The following is a 20,000-nucleotide window of genomic DNA, read 5'->3' as shown; positions in this document are numbered from 1 at the left end:
CATAACGGACAGAAAAGGGAGATAAAAACACGATACCAGGAACATTCGCATCTGACTCTCATCAGTTAGTAGCCGAGATGTCATAGTAGTTTCACGGTATTTAAACCAAAACCACTGTTATCTAAAGAGAGCGCCAGAGCATAGGGCTACAAGAAAAAGCTGACGAATGTGTGCGAGAACAGGACAAAATAACATTGCGTGTACAATAAGAAATAATGGCAGGATATAACAGGCAAGGAGTGATACATACACAATAGAAAATGCCTTACGGCTGTACAATAAACAAGCTGTGTGTATATATATATATATATATATATATATATATATATATATATATATATATATATACGAGAGGGTACCGAAAAGTTTGTGACTTTAAGGATATCGTGAAAGGGCTGGTTGGAGGCTCAACCTTCCGAGTTCTTTTACAGGGCTTAGAAAAACTGAAGGACTGCTGCAATAAGTGTGGGGAATATGTTGAATATAAAATCATAATTAATTGATCCTCCTGTATCTTCTTTTACTCAAAGCCATGACCTTTACAGCACCCCTCGTGTATGTGTATATATATATATATATATATATATATATATATATATATATATAAATTCGGAATTTGTAGAGTAACAAAGAAATATATATATATATATATATATATATATATATATATTTCTTTGTTACTCTACAAATTCCGAATTTATATATATATAAGTTGAAGTGGTACTTTTTGGGATACATACGCGTTCTTGACAAAACATTTTCGATGCCACCGCCCCTCCTTTTATAGCTAAGTGAAGAACATTTCGGCAGTTAATGTCTTTTGCCAGAGGATTCGCGCCTGCTTTGCACAACAACTTTCCGGACTCATGGCTGCCCTTGCTGGCAGCAAGCAGCAAAGGTGTCCTCTGATATATATCTCCTATTTCAAGATCAGCTCCCTGAAATTAGAAATAAGGTAATCGTGGCCACAAGGAATAAACAATGATATTAGTTGAACAGAATGCACATTTTTTAAAATTCACTTAGACAACAAAAAAACAAAGCCTATACATGTGTGTGCGTATGTGTGTGTATGTGTGTGTGTGTGTGCACGTGTGTGTGCGTGTGTGTGTATGATATTTGTATATATACATATGTTATATATATGCATCCCTGCATACACGAAATTCCACAGAAATGTGACACGCATCACTAACCAAAACATCCATAGATACCCCCACACACATAACAATCTGAGGTAACAATATCACCATTCCCCCGGACCAATCCCATACAACCTCACAGACAGCTCATGCAAACAAAACTGCAACCAACATTTTTTAGCCCCAGACCAGAGACACCAGGACACTCGTTGGAACCTGGTGATCAGGAAAAACCGAAGATAATTAATCTCTCAACTAAACCTCTTTCAAGCACAAAGATAGGCATTGTCTGAAAAGCGTTAAAATTCCCTCCAACACCACGCAAAGCCAACCAAAAGGAAATGAAGGACAGTATAATAGAATTCTGTAGAAAATTAAGACTCACAGAAGCATTAACCAATTACAATACTGAAGATGACTCACTTGTCAAAAACAAAAGTGAACACATCTCCAACAAAGGAAGAAATTAAAATCTTGATGAATTCTGCAACTACATTGAGAACTTTCCCTACCAGCCTATGCATAAAGAGAAAATTACCTCAAACTGTAGCACTACACAATGGAAGGAACTAATAGAACTTCAAAATAATGAAGATATAACGATTAAGGAAGCAGAATAAATATATTTATGGACATCCTCCTAAAACCACTCCTTAACCACATCAATAGCCATATCAGAGATGACCTGGACATATTAAATCACCTCCCCAAAAATTCAAGGAAGAAACAATCATGGTTTCATTTGATGCGATTAATTTATATACCAGTATACCTCACAATTATGGGGTAGAGGCAATTCAGTTCTGGCTGGACCAATATCCGAAAAAATACCGAAAGGATCAGCAAAGAATTCATAATTGAATCGGTTGAATTCATCCAACCAAACAACCACTTCATGTTTGAGAACACGTTCTATCGACAAAATTCCAGAATTGCCATGGGCATTAAGGCATCCCCGGTCATTGCGAACCTAACAATGGGCTATCTGGAAATAATAATATAGCAGGAATCTTTATCTACCTTTAGAAATCCTCTTTCCCAATACATAGAAAATCGGAAAAGATTCCTAGACGACTGTTTCATCCTCTGGAATGAAAACACAGACAAACTCCTGAAATTCAAAAGACTATTGAACAGCGTCAACCCAAATACACAGTTCACAATGGAATACAACCAAAAGGAGCTCCCATTCTTGGATATACTAATTTAAAAAATAAACCTAAAAATAGAAACAGACATATTCTACAAAACCACAGACGCCAAACAATATCTATTATTTAATTCATGCCACCCAAGACTACCAAACAAACATCTCCTTCAACCTTGCAAGAAGAATATGTACAATAGTGTAAAAAAAAATACTAGAGACCTTAGACAGCAAGAACTCAAAAACACCCTGATTGACAGACACTACCCAGTTCAACTCAGAGAATGGAATCAGACGTGCAACACAAATTGACATAATAACCTTAAGAAAAGTTCAACACAGCAACACAGCTTCCCCGAAAATACTGTTGTACATATCTACATACTACCCCAGAAACAAAGAAGTCTTCACTATCATCACCCAAAGTTTACCAATGCTACATAAGGACCCCAAATTAAAGGAAATTTTACACACACATAAGATCATTAAAAGCCACAAACAACCGAAATCGCTTAAAAGATCCCCACAAAGGCAAAATTATTTTCTAAAATGTGATCGCTGGTATTTTTTTTTTGCACACTAAACGTAGTTGGACTACCTTAATGTCTGTTTAGAAAAGGGAGATTATCACTGATAAAATAATGAAAGCAATATTTACTAAGCAAGTGCGCACTATTATACAAAGAAGTAATTAAACGTAAAATATCATTAAAAATTATTAGAATTGGGAAGCAAAGGTGAAAATATTATCAAATGGCTAGCAGAAAAAAGCCCGGAAAGCGGTCTTTCTGCTAGTATACATAATGTATATATATATATATATGTATATATATATATATATATATATATATATATATATATATATATATATATATATATATATATATATATAATGCATACAAGGATCAAAGGTCCTTTCTGAGCCTTGGGCTCATGAGGCCAGTTAGCCGGATTCTGGGACTTATACACCCCACTGGACAGGACGTCGGTCCAACAAAGGATTACTCATTTTCCCCACCTAAGTGAACTGGATCAACGTGAAATGAAGTGTTTTGTTCAAGAACAGCAAGGATCTCCCGGTCAACGAATCGAAGCCAGTCTTACAATTATGAGTGCAGCATCCTAACTAGTAAGACACGCGCCTCTCTTTCTCTCTACACGCATCTCACACGCACACGCACGCACAAACACACACACTCACACACACACACACACACACACACACACACACACACACACACACACACACACAAACATTGTATTATATTATATTATATTATATTATTGGGTTGTCCGGAAAGTTCGTGCCGATTTTTAAAGGAAAGAAAAAGGTCAATAAATACTTGCCATTACATTTTTAATCAACCAAATATGAACCATTTTGTTGCACAATGCGTCTCCATCTTTGCTTTAACTTGAAAATACTCTCTTCCTAGAATTGAGGTGGTTTCATGGCAAATAAGTCGAAAGGTAAGCTACTATAAAGCGGCACGAACTTTCCGGACAACACAATATATTATATTATATTATATTATATTATAATCATATTGCATTTGTTTCTTACCTTTGATATCAGAAATTCGATGATGTGGCCGTGATTAAATAAAGTAGCTCTATGAAGAGGCGTCATTTCTAAAATGTCTTTCTGACGTAAAGCTTTCATGAAACTTTCCTCTTGGAGTTCTGACATCAATGTGACCATGTCTAAATTACCTTGAGCGCTGGCCAGATGAAGTGGATTATAAAGGTCATCCTGAAGGAGATGAAAATCATTTTTATAATTTATACTATATCGTGTTCTAGACTGTTTTTTTCTTCTTTTGACTGATATATCTATTTTGATAAACTTTGGATGTAACCGAAAAAAATTCACTACTTTTGTTGTTCAATATACCACTATTGCGGCGGCGGCTACTGCTACTGCGGATCTTTTTTAAAAGGGGGGCCACATTTTTCATTAATGTTTTACGTAGTGTTTTTGGTACCGAAAGACTTTCAAACTTCGTATACTTATCTATTTTGTGTTATAGAACAGAAAAATATTTTTGTATTCGAATTTATTTCATGTAAAAAATTGTCTTATTTCGATAATTTCAACCAATCACTGGCAAGTATTCAGTTGTTTACATTTACTCCTTTGGCTCATTAAGCGATGTAAAGCGTATTTAATCTCCATACCTTCGTTTTATTTGCTTTTTTCATTTTAAATTTGCTTTAACCCTAACCCTAACCCTAGGATTAGGATTAGGGTTAGGATTAGGGTTAGAGTTAGGGTTAGGGTTAGGGTTAATTGTTTCAGAATCGTTTGTTTATGTAGTCGGCATTTAATGTATATCGGCTGAATGGACGTCAGTGATTGGTTGAAATTACAGAAATACGACAACTTTAACATGGAATAATTTATGGATTTCTTTTTTTTTTAAGAAGACTAAGAGAAAAGGATGTTTTAAATGACACATTCTACCAGTGTTTCGTTAATGAAAAATGTGGCCCCCGTTTTAAAAAAGATCCGCTACTTCTGCTATTAGCAGCAGCAGCAGCAGCAACAATAACAACAAAAACAACAACAACAACAACAACAACAACAACAACAACAAAAACAGCGACAACAACAGCAACAGCAGCAACTACTACTACTACTACTACAATAAAAACAACAACAAAAAATAAATAAATGTAACAAACTTCTCACCTGTTTCGTATCAATCCGTGATCCTGCTTCGAGACATACTTTCACTACCTATAATCAAAATGGAATGAAATAACAAATATACAAATAAACGATGATGATTTGGTTCTCATGATATTGTAGGGCATGCAACTATGTTGTACAGTGTAGGCCAAAAGCCACACACAAAATAAGTGCAATAAGATCCGGAATAGTCAAAAACATGCTTCAAATTTTCTAAAATTAAATCAAATAAATAAAATAATGATGAATGCATACGAACTTGTACATGATGAACAAAATGAATAATAATAATAATAATAATAATAATAATAATAATAATAATAATAATAATAATAATAATAATAATAATAATAAATGCCCTGATGCAGTAACAGGCAGTGGTTCTCATGGCTCCTGATCCTAACTGATTGGAAGTGTTATGATGTACATTGCTTTGTCTTGGTATAAAAGACGGGCTACAACAAATATTCTGCTCACTACCACAGATTTGCTTGTCAGTTGCTTGACCTTAACCAATTGCGCATGTCTCTTAGTGGCTGACGATATGTGCATCTCTGATCACAGGCAGAAGTAGTGGAGGAGCATCATAGCCATGTATTGAGAGTAATTCTTTGGGGTCTGAATAATTGACCTCTGGAAACATGAGTGTTTATCTCAACATCCTTAAGCAACCCTTATTCAGGGACCTTTTGAGCAGGATGGGCTATTCGACCTGGAGAAATTTCTAACTGGGCCCCACCTGCAAGGTCATGCGCTGTTTATCTTGATATGAGATCACTATGTCGCACATATATGGTTGTGATGCATGTGCCTGGTGTATCCTTATCAGACGGGTATTCATGATGGGTATACAGGGCTTCGTATATTTTTACCCCATGATAAAAACTGATGGGAACACAAATCACTTCAAGTACTTGAAAATGATCACATCTCACTCCTCTGGAACTTCACCATTCAAACTGACAGAAAGATAGATGCGAATAGGCCAGACATTATATTGAAAGACTTCAGACAAAGATCATGCCTTCTCATTGATATAACTGTCCCAATCGGCATAAATGTATTTGTCAAGACCTACCAGAAACTGAGCAAGTATAAAGATCTTGAAATAGAAATTGGCAAAATGTGGAACCTCAAGACTAAAACACTGCCTGTTGTCATAGGTGCCCTATGAATGATAGCAAAAGAGACCGATTGCTACCTAGCTCAAATATCAGGAAACCCTAAAATGGCAGAAATTTAAAAAATAGTGCTCATGGGAACTGCCCACATCCTACGTAAAATACTGTCTATGTAATCTCAAATTTTAAAACAAACTCATAATTTTCTTGTTTTCTTAAACATTCTCTAGAATAATACTATGTGCAAAACCAAATATTTGACACCCTAGGCATAACACCAACATGAACTTCTAACTTGTCTCTTAAGGTCTCTGGGTGAGACTTGGAGTTAACTTGTACAAATACAAAGCAAAAATCACACGTATAATAATAATAACAACAACAACAACAACAACAATAATAATAATAATAATAATAATAATAATAATAATAATAATAATAATAATAATAATAATAATAATAATTATAACGTTAATTTACCCGACATAATTCTTAAAGAGAGAAGAAAATACTTGCAGACTAATAGCTATAGGTGTTCCTACTGATACAAATATATATGTAAAGAATTTGGTAAACTTAGTTTAAGGACCTGGAAACTGAAAATCAAAAGATGCGGAAACTTAAAGCAAAACCTGTTCCTATTATTATAGGTGCACTAAGTATGATAAAAAAGAAAACGGATGCCAGAAACATTTAGACAACATCCCAAGAGAACCATATCTCACAGAAATCCAAAAGATTATGCTGACAAGTACTGCCTACATCCTTAATAAAACCCTATCGGTTTAAATGTCTGTGGCAGTATTTCTCTACCGCCCTCGCCAATTCCGCTCACCAAGGTTTCAATTATATTTCAACATTTCTTGAGCTTTGCTTGCCCTAGGGCGCTGGGTGTCTCCCGTCAAGCGAATGCATCAAACATGCAGATTAAAAGTATAAAACGTAATATAAATAAAATGTCAAATGTTTTGGTGCGTGACTTTTGGCTCACCCTCTAATTAAAATAATGGAGGCAAACAGATACACACGCACGCGTGCGCTCATATGCATGATGTATATAAAACAGGGTTCGCAGAAAGTGGTGGTAGTCTGCGATGGTAACAATTATATTTAAAGTTTAAGATTTGAATAAAATGTGTATGCTATGTGGAGAAGAGGTATAGGGTGTTTCGACTTTTTTCCTGTTAGGAAAAGAGAAGGGAGAAGGCAGAGAGAGGCGGAGGAGAAAGAGAAGGCGACAAGGAGAAAGAGACAGGGAGATAAGCCAACGGGAAGAGAAAGGCTGTTTTGTGAAAATCTTTGCAAGTGTGTTTTAAACATTTTAGTGTTTGGCGCAAAAATAGTTAACTACGGTGTTTACAAAAAAGCACGTGCACGTGCATTCACACATACTCTCCCTCTCTGTTTCCCATCTCACTCCTCTCCCCTTCCCCACATGTATGATAGGAAACATCTGGATTAATAAGATCGGAACTGATTAGAAGTGTAAAATACATTTACCTCTAAAAACCCACTCCGAACGGCAGAATGCAATGGTACATTATTATCTTTATCTGCATAGGTGAGTACTTTGTTCAGGTCTTTCCCTTGGGCTGATACTGTAATAATAATAATAATAATAATAATAATAATAATAATAATAATAATAATAATAATAATAATTATTATTATTATTATTATTATTATTATTATAAAAATAATAATAATGATGATGATAATGATGATGATGATGAGGATGCACCACCCAAAATCTGACATATACAACGTATCGAAGGTGGTAGAGGCCTTATACAGCTAGAAAACTATTACAAAATAACCACCATAGCACTACAAAAATACTTCAGAAGCACGAAAAACTAATACAATGATTTTGGAAAACATAACATCACTCTGAAACTTGCTCTTGAGCCTCACTTAGTTGATGTATCAGAGGCTCCCAAAGAGTTACAAATGGAGCTTATGGAAATGTCTGAAGATAATATCTTGAAATCTCTGTTTGACAAGAAAGAAAATCCCATCGAAATTTGGAAAAATGCGGTAGAATATCCTCGTCTTCGTGAGCATGCACGCTGACTAATTTCCTGCTTTTCTTCAATGTACAGTTGTGAATCCACATTCTCGTACTTGACGCAAATCCAAGAATTCTCTGAGAATGCAATTGACAGATGAGCATTTGCAGGACCAATTGAAAACCTGATATCAAAATGTTTTCTCAAAAATAAAAAAAAAAGCCAATTCAAAGAAGTCATTAATTTGTATAAAAAATACTTACTTGCCTAAATTAAATATTTGGAAATGTTATATTCTCGATGTTCATGAGCAATCTTTTTTATAAGATTATTATTCATGTACTTATTACTTGTATACAATGTGCCTGCTCACTTAAATAAAATATTTGAAAAGTCATGCTTTCGATTTCTACTCACGTGTCTTTCTTTTATTAAATTACTAATAAATTACTTAGGAGATAAAATAACTAAAAAAAAAAAAAAAAGATTTTGTTCAATGCGGCCTCTATGAGGGATGATGAATTGTAGGGTGGCCTTCATGCACAAAAAGGTTCCCCATCGCTGCTTTAGAGTATACTTATTTATGTGCAGCAGGTGATTTATGTCGCTACTTTGAATAATAAAGTTAAATATAAATATAAATGGTACATGAGACCTAGCAAGTCATATATTCTCATTGGTCACTTCAGGTCACGTAGTATTGATGTAGATTGTTATCGGTATGTGATTAAATAATGTTTGGGAAGTGGATTTCTAATGTACATTTCCATCCAGAAGTCATCTTGATTTTATATGAAAATGTGCCCAAATGAGATGTTCTAGAATGAAGCAACTCTACTTTTTATTATGCAGGCATGTTGTACATGTTTTATCTCTGCTGTTTTAAACCTCTGAATCAGCCTCATTTTAAACCTCTGAACCATGTATGAATATGCATATATATACGCTAATATCGTACAGTGAGAATGAGCGCTAATTACTTTTCCATGAATTTAGTAAAGGAATTTGTGTTAACCCACAAATAAAGTACACACACACGTGTGTATATATATATATATATATATATATATATATATATATATATATATATATATATATATATATATATATATATATATGTATATATATATATATATATATATATATATATATATATATATATATATATATATATATATATATATATATATATACACACACGTGTGTATATATATATATATATATATATATATATATATATATATATAATAATAATAAAGGAGTTACGACGCAAAAACGTTTTTGCGTCGTAACTCCTTTATTATTATTAATATAACCAAAAGGATCGATTCTTGAAGAGTTTGCATATCTTCACTGTCGTTTTTTTCTGCTATTTAGGTGATGATTTTTTTAAGTTAGCTTACCAATTATTTTTGTTGGTAGTTAATTTATAATATATTGTTATATATATATATATATATATATATATATATATATATATATATATATACCGTTTTGGATTTGGTTTGTAAGATTCATTATGTGAATTCGTGTCTCCAGACACAATAATATATATATATATATATATATATAAAGGGTAAAGACACCCTTCGGTCATGAATGACCATGGGATTGCACTTAGAAAGTTACCCTCCCAGGCACAAGTCCGGGCAAGGTTGTTTATGGAAGAACAGCTGTCGCTCATGCATACCACCCTCCCCTCTCCACGCCACTGATGTTATCCAAGAAGGAAAGCAAAAGTCGATACAGCTTGGCACTAGTGAGGTCGCAAATCACTTTTCCAGCTGAGTGAACTGGAGCAACGTGAACTAAGTGTCTTGCTCAAGAACACAACACACACCCCTGTCCGAGAATCGAACATACTACCTCATGATTGTGATCCCGACGCTTTAACTACTGAGCCATGCGCCTTCACGCACAAACACATATATATGTTGTTGTATTTCAAAATTGTCATTTTTTTGCCAAATAAACACACGAACTATATATTCGTTCTTCTCTCGTTTATTACTGTTCTTATTCTAACTGATGTCCATTCATCGGAAATCGTTCGTCACACGTCTGTGATCTCCGTAGCGACACATTCCGTTTTTGTATATGCTCTTGTTCTGCTTATTCTATTCTGTCATATGCATATACATGCACAAGTGCAATTTATGATGTGCTTTAAATGCACACTTTACCATTAGTATTAGGGGCCTTATATCAATGCCACGTTAAACTCTTATATTCGGATATTGCACACGTAACACATTTGCATATATTTGGAGTTAGGCTATAGCATAAGAATAGTGCCAAATCAAATTGAAATGATGTTATAAAATAAATAATATTTTAAATTCTTATATTAGTACATTAGTGTAGATAATTTTGTATCCATAAATCTATCTCGTCAACTAAAACAATCGAATATGTTTCGTTAACTTTAGTCGATGTGATGGGTTTATGTGTGTAAAATTATTGAAACATATATACTAATGAAGGCTTCAAAACATCAATAATTTGTTTTCTGCTATTTCAAGTATACATGCACGCGCACAAACACACACACACATGACAAAATTCAATGGCTAAAACTATTGAAGGAGTAAAAGATTTATAAAATTATAAAAACATGCTACTTACCGTACTGTAAAAAAACACTCAAGGTTTTTGCTGAACCACTGAGAGCCGCAGTATGAATCGGATAAAAACCAATTTCACACGTTTGACACAGTTGACTTCCATTTTCCAGCTGGAATTCGAGTTAAAGGTTGACTTTATTATTATTATTATTATTGTTCAGTAGTTTTATTTTTATAACGTGCTTTCACTTCACTACCGAGCGCAGCTCTGTGCGCCTTGGGTATGTGCTATGGTTTGCTGTGGTGCTCTTATGTTTACTGTATTGAAAGTGTTTTGCGTAGAATGTGTGCAGTACCCAGTAGTGCAATTTTCTGTATGTTATATATATTTGTAAGTCCTGGTATTTTTGTTATGTATTTGTCTGAATATTTTTTTTATTATACCTAAGGCACCTACTATGATAGGAATTGTTTCTGTTTTTAGATTCCACATTCGAGTTATCTCTATTTCCACGTCTTTGTATTTTGAAAGTTTTTCCATTTCTTTTAGAGAAACGTTGTCATCTGCTGGTATTGATACATCAATTAGAAAGCATTTTTTTTCTTCATGATCTTTGACAACTATATCTGGTCTATTTGCCTTAATTTCTCTATCTGTGTGTATTGGCATATCCCAGAGTATGGTTGCTTTCTCGTTTTCTGTGACCTTTTCTGGCGTGTGTTTATACCATCTTTTTTCTGTTGTTATTCCATAGTGTTGGCATAGCTTCCAGTGTATATAGGTCCCAGCTCTGTCGTGTCTGTGAATATATTCCTTCTTAGCCAGGACTGGGCAGCCAGAGATAATATGATTTATTGTTTCTTGTCGATCTCCACATATTCTACAGTTACTTGTTATATTTCTTTTCATTATGTGTTTTTGGTAATTTCTGGTGGGGAGGCTCTGGTCTTGTGCAGCAATTAAAAATCCTTCAGTCTCTGCTTTGAGTCCTGAGCTTCTCAGCCATTGCAGGGATTTTTCTCTGTCTATTTCTTTCGCATTTAGTTTAGCCCAGTATTTACCATGTAGGGGCTTTTCTTGCCATCGTTTTATCATGGTCCGTTGCTGTTCTAGTTTTAGTTTGGATTCTATTTGTTTTATAGCTTTTGTTGTTTCTTCTTCTTCTTCTTCTTCTTCTTCTTCTTCTTCTTCTTCTTCTTCTTCTTCTTCTTCTTCTTCTTCTTCTTCTTCTTCTTCTTCTTCTTCGTATTTGTTAGGTAGATTGATTTCTTGTTTGTATTTGTCAGCTTCCTTAAATACTGAAAACAGTTTTTTGTTTTGCTCGTGTTTTGTGGCTATTTGTATTAGTTTCCCTTGCTTCTGGAGTAGGTATTTTTGCAGTCCTATGGTGGTTATTTTATAATAGTTTTCTAGCTGTATAAGACCCCTGCCGCCTTCTGTGCGTTGTATATATAGCCTTTCTATGTCAGATTTTGGGTGGTACATCCTATATCCTGTCATTATTTTTCTTGTTTTCCTGTCTATTTTACATAGTTCGTTTAGTGTCCAGTTAAGGATGTTGTAGCTGTAGCTTATAACTGGGACAGCTAAAGTGTTGATACCCATTATCTTGTTTTTAGCATTGAGCTCTGTTTTTAGTATTGATCTAACTCGTCTATAGTACTCTTTCTTTATTTTTTCTTTCATTTGTGTATGTTGTATCCTATCTAGTTCATTGACTCCTAAATACTTATATGGTTGACTTTCGTCTAGTTCTTTTATTTCATTGGCTTTATCTAGTGTTATATTGCTACTTTTAACTAATTTTCCTCTTTTCAGGGTTGCTTTGGCACATTTTTCTAATCCGAATTTCATTTCTATTTCCTTGGTAAAGCCGTGTACTGTCTGTAGTAGTGTTTCTAGCTCTTTGTCGTTTTTTGCGTATAATTTTAGGTCATCCATATATAGAAGGTGGCTGACTGTTTTTCCATAGCATTTGTAACCGCATCCAGTTCTATTTAGCAATTCTGTTAAAGGTGTGAGTGCCAGGCAGAACAGGAGTGGAGAGAGCGTGTCTCCCTGGAATATTCCTCTTCTAATGGGGATGGCTTTCGTTTTCACAAGTCCCTCTTTTGTTTGGAGCTGTAGCACTGTCTGCCATTTGTTCATTGAGTGCTCTATGTATTTTATGATAATTGGTGCCGCCTTGTTTATTGCTAAATATTATTATTATTATTATTATTATTATTATTATTATTATTATTATTATTATTATTATTATTATTATTAGTTAAGACGAAGAGCGCGATTCGATTGTATAGATATTTTATTAGTTGAACAATATTTCAACAGTACGTCTGTCTTTGTCAAGTTAAAAATAAGAGCACCTCGAATTTTTAATCACCTCTTATTTTGAACTTGACAAAGACAGACGTACTGTTGAAATATTGTTCAACTAATAAAATATCTATACAGTCGAATCTTGCTCTTCGTCTTGACTATTTACCTTCATGAAGAGTTACGTCAATCCTTTTAAAAATATTATTATTATTATTATTATTATTATTATTATTATTATTATTATTATTATTATTATTATTATTATTATTATTATTCTTTTAACCCAGGTTTTGTTGGAACCCCTAGAGTCTTGCATGCGTAGCGGGCTAGCTGCCTGCAGCCTACAGTACCATGTTGTCTGTTCTTTTCAACTATCTAATACTGGGTATGCCAAGTAAGCAAACCTTTTGTAATAGCTCTACTGGGGACTTTATTCCGATTTCCTTTACATTCCCCTTGATGCCTTTCTGATACTGTCGCCAAGGGCCCAACAACAATTGACACTATCTTCACCTTCTTCATTTTTCAGTCGAACTATCTCATTTTTATGAGGATTGTATGTGTCTATGTTTTCCTTTTCCTTCTTCATTGTTTGGGGGTCAAAGGGATATTCAACATCAATTACAGAGTACATGTAGTTCAGGTTGTCCACCACCAGTACGTTCAGCTTGTTATGTTAAAGCACTGGCTTGCTTGGATTAGGGAGTCGCACAGAACTTTGCTGTAGTAGTAGTAGTAGTAGTGTTAGTACTCACCAGTATTTTAGCGCATTTGTAGCTATCTTTCGCAGCAGTGCAGTGTAAAGGAGTGTTACCATTTTTGTTCCATGCATTTACATCAATAGACTTGTATTTTAGCAATACCTAAGAAAAGAAAATATGAACACGTTAATGATATACATACAATATATATATATATATATATATATATATATATATATATATATATATATATATATATATATGTATTTATGTATATATATGTATTGCCTTCGAAACGCGGAGTAGATGAAACAGGGACAACTGACGAAGGGGTATACTCTTTATGTTGCATGTCACGTTTCTCTGTTTGTATTTTCGTTGTTCGAAAATTGTTCGCTTTCTATGTTTTCGTTTCTCAATGCGTTTAACTTTTTTTTTCATGTCCTGTACCCATATATGCATGTATGTATACATATAGATATAGGTATGTACATATGTATGGATATATGCATATATTTATATATTATTTATGTTATTATTATATATATACATATATGGTCATTACACTAAAATTCTGTATAAATACTTAAATATGATTCCTTCTGTATATATGCTTCTATACAACCATGATTCTTGATGAACTTAAAATAATTATAAATTTATTTTACTACCTATTTTGTACACTTTCATGTAAACTGTTTAAACAAAAAAACCCTCTTAACATTTTCTTATCATTCATTGTCATAGATTCTATTTTTGAACATTTTCTTATCATTATCAAAGACTGCATAACTGCATTTTAATACAATTATGATAACCATTTTTTAACACAACAAAGCTTGTACAAAGCTTTACATTTTACTTATATAAAGTGGTCTGACTCACAAAATAAAAATGAAATTAATGAAATGAAATGCAAGTTAAAAATGCGGGAAAAAAGTAAAATGTAAAATATTAAGTGTCCTACGGCCGTTTCTGGGGGCTAATTGCCCGTAAAAATAAAAGGTATATATAACCATTATTGAGCAATGCCTCATTCTTCAGGGTTAATAGTGGTTGTGCAAGTTCACATTTAGTAGTTGTTGAAATGATACAAAGAAATGGTACAACTTTTTCAGAAAACGAAAAAATAGTTTTACCATTCCACTTCTTTTTACATTAGCAACAGTTTCAGCGTAACAATAATACTTTGTTGGGTGCATAAAATCGAAACTCCATGCATGTATGATATTTTCTGTACGAAATATTTTTGCAAAATTGACGTATGTGGGACTTAATACGCTTTTGAAAAATGCTAAACCGTTGCACTACACTTTGATAATTGGCATCTGAAGCAGCTGGAGATAAGATAGTTTGACCAAAAGAACCGGCTATTGCAAGCAAAATTAAGTATTGAAAAAAAAACACATTTGGCCAAATTTGGACATATTACAGTTTAACATAATACCAAATGTGTGTGTGTGTGTGTGTGTGTGTGTGTGTGTGTGTGTGTGTGTGTACGTATTCTTTTAATCTTTTACCTTTTTCAGTCCTTTGATGCGGCCATGCCGGAGCACCGCCTTTAGTCGAACAAATCGACCCCTAGGACTTATTCATTGTAAGCCTAGTACTTATTCTATGGATGTCTTTTGCCGAACCGCTAAGTTACGGGGACGTAAACACACCAGCATCTGTCTTCAAGCGATGGTGGGGGGACAAACACAGGCACACAAACACACATATATGTTTATATATCCATATGCATATATGCATACACACACACACATACACACACACACACACACACACACACACACACACACACACACACACACATATATATATATATATATATATATATATATATATATATACATGTATATATACATATATACATACATATATACGTGCATACACACACACGCACGCACGCACACATACACATACATAATGATAAACCATGTCATAACACCAAAAGAAGTACCTCTCAATAGGATTATCAATGAAATAGAAGAATATATTTAATATACCATACAAACTAATTGGCAACTCACATGTATGTACATACATAGATACATACACACACGCACACATATATATTTGTGCCTATGGATATAAGTATATGTATGTATGTATGTATGTATGTATGTATGTATGTATGTATGTATGTATGCCTATATATATGTATATATATATATATATATATATATATATATATATATATGTGTGTGTGTGTGTGTGTGTCATACTAATATATCCTTTTGTTATTTACACCACCTGACCTCGTCTGTTGTTATTATTTGTATATTCTCCCATATATATATATATATATATATATATATATATATATATAACCAGCCGAAATTGCAAAGATAATCTGGAACTCGACTGAGGAAAGAAGACTCCGAATGACCTGTCCTTGTTTTCTTTGTATCGTCTATACATATATATATATATATATATATATACACATATATATATATATGATTGTATATATGTACGTTTGTATTTATGTATGTATTATTTATTTGTTGTGTAAAATAATTGCTTATTCTAAATTCTTACTATACAGATTTCTTACTTTCCTTACTGGTGTACGTGCACAGTTCAATGCAATTCTGGAACTATTTCAATTCTATATGAAGACATGTTTTAGCAGGATGATGGTAAAAGCGAACTGTGGAAAATTTCGTTTCGAGTTACTACTGCAACAACATTTAGACAGTTAGATGGAGAAATATTTCAACGAACTCGACAACAGCAGTAATAGGAACAGTAATAACGGCAGTAACACCAACATATGTAGCACGAAAACAAACTTATTCTTACCAAGAGTACATCGTCAAAGTCAAGCTCGCAGGCCAAATGAATGGCATTTTGTTCCTGTAAGTTGTAAATATGTGGATTGCATCCATACTTAAGTAAAATGTTGACACACTGAGGAAACCGATTCATAATGGCAACGTGAAGGGGCGTGCACCCCTTATTATCTTCGGCATCGATCTCTGCAGAAAATAGAAAGAAATTAATTATTTTTGAACATGCTCGTACATCATTGTATCTCGCCAAACGTTTCTATAATTCATCGAACATTAACATACACTTCATACACCACCAAACGTCCCAGTACTTTACCATTCATCACTGTGCATCCCCATATCAACGTATGTCATTATAAGTTCATACATCATAGTTATCACCGAACATTACGATACAACACCATAAATGACCATAAGTACATATTACCGTATATTATTAAACCATTTCCACAAGCATATTTCATCATATATATATGTTATTGAACATCATCGTATATTACCGTACATCGTCATACCTCATTGTACGCCAAGGTCAATCACTGTAAATCACAAATGGCATGGGTGTGTGGAATATAGCTTGCTTCCCAACTACACGAACGCACGCACGCACGCACGCACACACACGCGCACAAACACAGACACACACATTGTCGGTTCAATAAAAGAGAATGATAGAATAAGTACCAGGCTTTAAAAAATAAGTATTGGGGTCGATTTGCTTGACAAACCTTTTCAAGGCTGTGTCCCAGCATGGTTGTAGTCCAATGACCGAAACGAGTAAAAGATAATGCAGTACAGTGGTGGTTAATGATATATACTTATTTAAGACAGGTATCGTTGGACAATCATCGACGGTGATTTATAGTTATGCATGTATACAGCATTTCACGACACCGTACATTATAATTCATCAACATACCCCTCTGTTCATCACCATGAATCACCACGCATCACCATCCATTACATTATCGTTTTTTCTATCACCGTATGTCATCGCGCATAATTGTATATCACCATACATCAATTTACCTCATCGTGTCTCACTGTCCTTTACAATCCTCCAGCGTCGATCATTGCGAATCCCTATACACAAATGCATATCACCGTCAAACGCTGTACATTATTATCCATAAGCATAAGTGTCTTTACACACCTCCTTACATTACTGTACATCGTGGTATATCACCATATATATAGAACAGAATACACTATCCTACGTTACTATGCATTTCCAAACGTCAAAAGATACTTTTGTATCGTTTTCCGTTACTATAATCATCGTACCTCACTATACACCAGTGTACATTACTGCACCTCATCATACAATACCGTGTATTACGATAAATAATCAGGTATTTCCATGTATCACGATAAATCATTGTGCCTATTATATAAAAATTATCACTATGATAATAATAATAGTAATAATAATAATAATAATAATAATAATAATAATAATTATTATTATTATTATTATTATTATTATTATTGTTGTTGTTGTTGTTGTTGTTTATCCTCCTCCCCCTCATTGGCGTTGTGCCAATTGTATTAAAACTCACAGCTTTTGTTACTGGGTATGATGGAAAGTATCAGCTGTCCACAGCCATGCTTCAAGAACTCTGTGAAGAATTCTTGCAGTTCCAAGCATTGCTGATTTTTGTAGGTGTTCTGCTTTCACACTTGCACCAATCTTTTTCAGCCGTGCTGGTAGCTGAGTGCTGATACTTCCAAGTGCACCGATTACTTTAAGTATCACGTCTACTCTCTTCGTTGATCACAACCTTCGTATTTCCCACTTTAAATTGTCGTGGTTGATTATTTTTTCTTCTTCTTTCACATTGATCCTGTTATTGATCTTGTTGACATTGATCCTGTTGTCACCAGAGCATGCTATATTGATTATCATATATGTTCTTTCTTTTTTATTCTCCACAACAATGCCCGGTTTCCGATGTCTGGTCAGGTGATCACACTGGATCATTGAATCCCACAGGGTTTTGCAATTTTCATTCTGGTGACTCCTTCTGGAGTTTGCTGATACCACGTCTTTGCTCTTTATAGGCCGTGATTTCCACAGATACCCAATGAATCATTCTTGCCACATTGTCATGGCGTCTTTTTGTATTCGCGTTGTGCCAGTTTTGAGCATTCGCTAATGATGTGCCATAGAGTTTCCTCCCTTTCACCTCACTTTTTGCATTTGTCGCTATCGGTAGTATTGTCTATTCTGCACTTCATATAATTGATCCTTAACGCTTGTTCCTGAGCTGCACATATGAATCTCTATCTCTGTCTCTATCTTCAGGTCACTCTTCTTCATCCATAGCCATCGGTCCTCTGCATCTGTCTTGGTGTTCACATCTCTTGCAAACTGGCTGAACATTTTCTTTTCCTTCCATGCTTTTTCTTTTTCTTTTTTGTTCATTTCTTGTTTAAATTTTTTTTTCATTACATACCTTTCAGTTTTGATGACGCCAGCCTTCTTTGTATGTTTCAACAATGGCTCCACAGCATTTTTTACATACCATCCTAGGCTATTTTCCTCTGCTTCGATACAGTCCTGGCAACTGATCAAGCCTCTATTATTATTATTATTATTATTATTATTATTATTATTATTATTATTATTATTATTATTATTATTATTATTATTATTATTATTATGTTTTTTTTTCTTCTTTCTTCAAATTTTTTCCCATTTCTCGCCGAGTGTTTTCCGTACATGTAGGGCAGAGAAACGTTGTATGCATTCCCAATTTACACACGCAAATTCATAGGTAAAACATGTATTTAAGAAAAAAAAAAATCATGAATGGATGTTGTTTTCACAGCGATAATGTTCTTCTTAGTACATGAGTCGTTCCAGTTAGCACGATTTTTTGCACCTCCTGTAGAGATGGTAAGCCTGGTATCATTTTCAAATAGGTTTCAGTACCTTTTTTTATCATTCCTAGAGATCCTACAATCACTGGTATGGTAGTCGCCTTGAGGTGCCACATTTTTTCAATTTCTATTAGCAAGTCTTTATATTTACTGATCTTGTCAAATTCTTTCGCCGCTATATTATGATCACAGGGAATACTCATGTCAATTAATAAACATTATTATTATTATTATTATTATTATTATTTTATGTTTGACTTTTGTTTTGCATTTGTACAAGTTGGATCCAAGTCTCACCCAGAGACCTCAAGAGACAACAAGTTAGAAGTTCATGTAGGTGTTATGCCTAGGGTACCATATATTTGGATTTGTACAGTTTTGTTCAAGTGAATGTTTAAGAAACCATAAGAAAATTATGTGTTTGCTTTAAAATTTGAGATCACATAGACAGTATTTTACGTAGGATATGGGCAGTTCCCATGAGCACTATCTTTTGAACTTCAGCCATTTTGGGGTTTCCTGGAATCTGATCTAGGTAGTAATCAGCCCGTTTCGCTGTCATTCACAGGGCACCTATGACAATAGGTATTGTTTTCGTCTTCAGATTCCACATTTTGCTAATT

General features: G+C 34.0%; 1 protein-coding gene across 5 annotated transcripts in view; it reads right to left on the bottom strand.

The window, feature by feature from the left end:
• Window positions 1-20,000, bottom strand: part of LOC106868019 (transient receptor potential cation channel subfamily A member 1) — a 164,142-nt gene that overhangs the window by 54,060 nt on the left and 90,082 nt on the right. For all 5 annotated transcript variants that reach the window (XR_016243073.1, XM_089357265.1, XM_089357266.1 and 2 more), the window contains 7 exons: window positions 16,505-16,680; window positions 13,751-13,858; window positions 10,737-10,845; window positions 7,603-7,700; window positions 4,982-5,029; window positions 3,854-4,042; window positions 741-938 (listed from right to left, as the gene is read on the bottom strand). Coding sequence is in view for 4 of the 5 variants with exons in the window: in XM_089357265.1 (XP_089213391.1) it covers window positions 741-938; window positions 3,854-4,042; window positions 4,982-5,029; window positions 7,603-7,700; window positions 10,737-10,845; window positions 13,751-13,858; window positions 16,505-16,680 (926 nt within the window). In the remaining variant the exon portion in view is untranslated. The remainder of the gene's footprint in view (window positions 1-740; window positions 939-3,853; window positions 4,043-4,981; window positions 5,030-7,602; window positions 7,701-10,736; window positions 10,846-13,750; window positions 13,859-16,504; window positions 16,681-20,000) is intronic.

This window comes from Octopus bimaculoides, chromosome 9 (genome assembly GCF_046866305.1).
Source record: "Octopus bimaculoides isolate indiv1 chromosome 9, ASM4686630v1, whole genome shotgun sequence".
Taxonomy (NCBI): Eukaryota; Metazoa; Mollusca; class Cephalopoda; order Octopoda; family Octopodidae; genus Octopus; species Octopus bimaculoides.
Note: the sequence above shows the minus strand (reverse complement) of the source record. Positions and strands in the feature narration are given on the sequence as shown.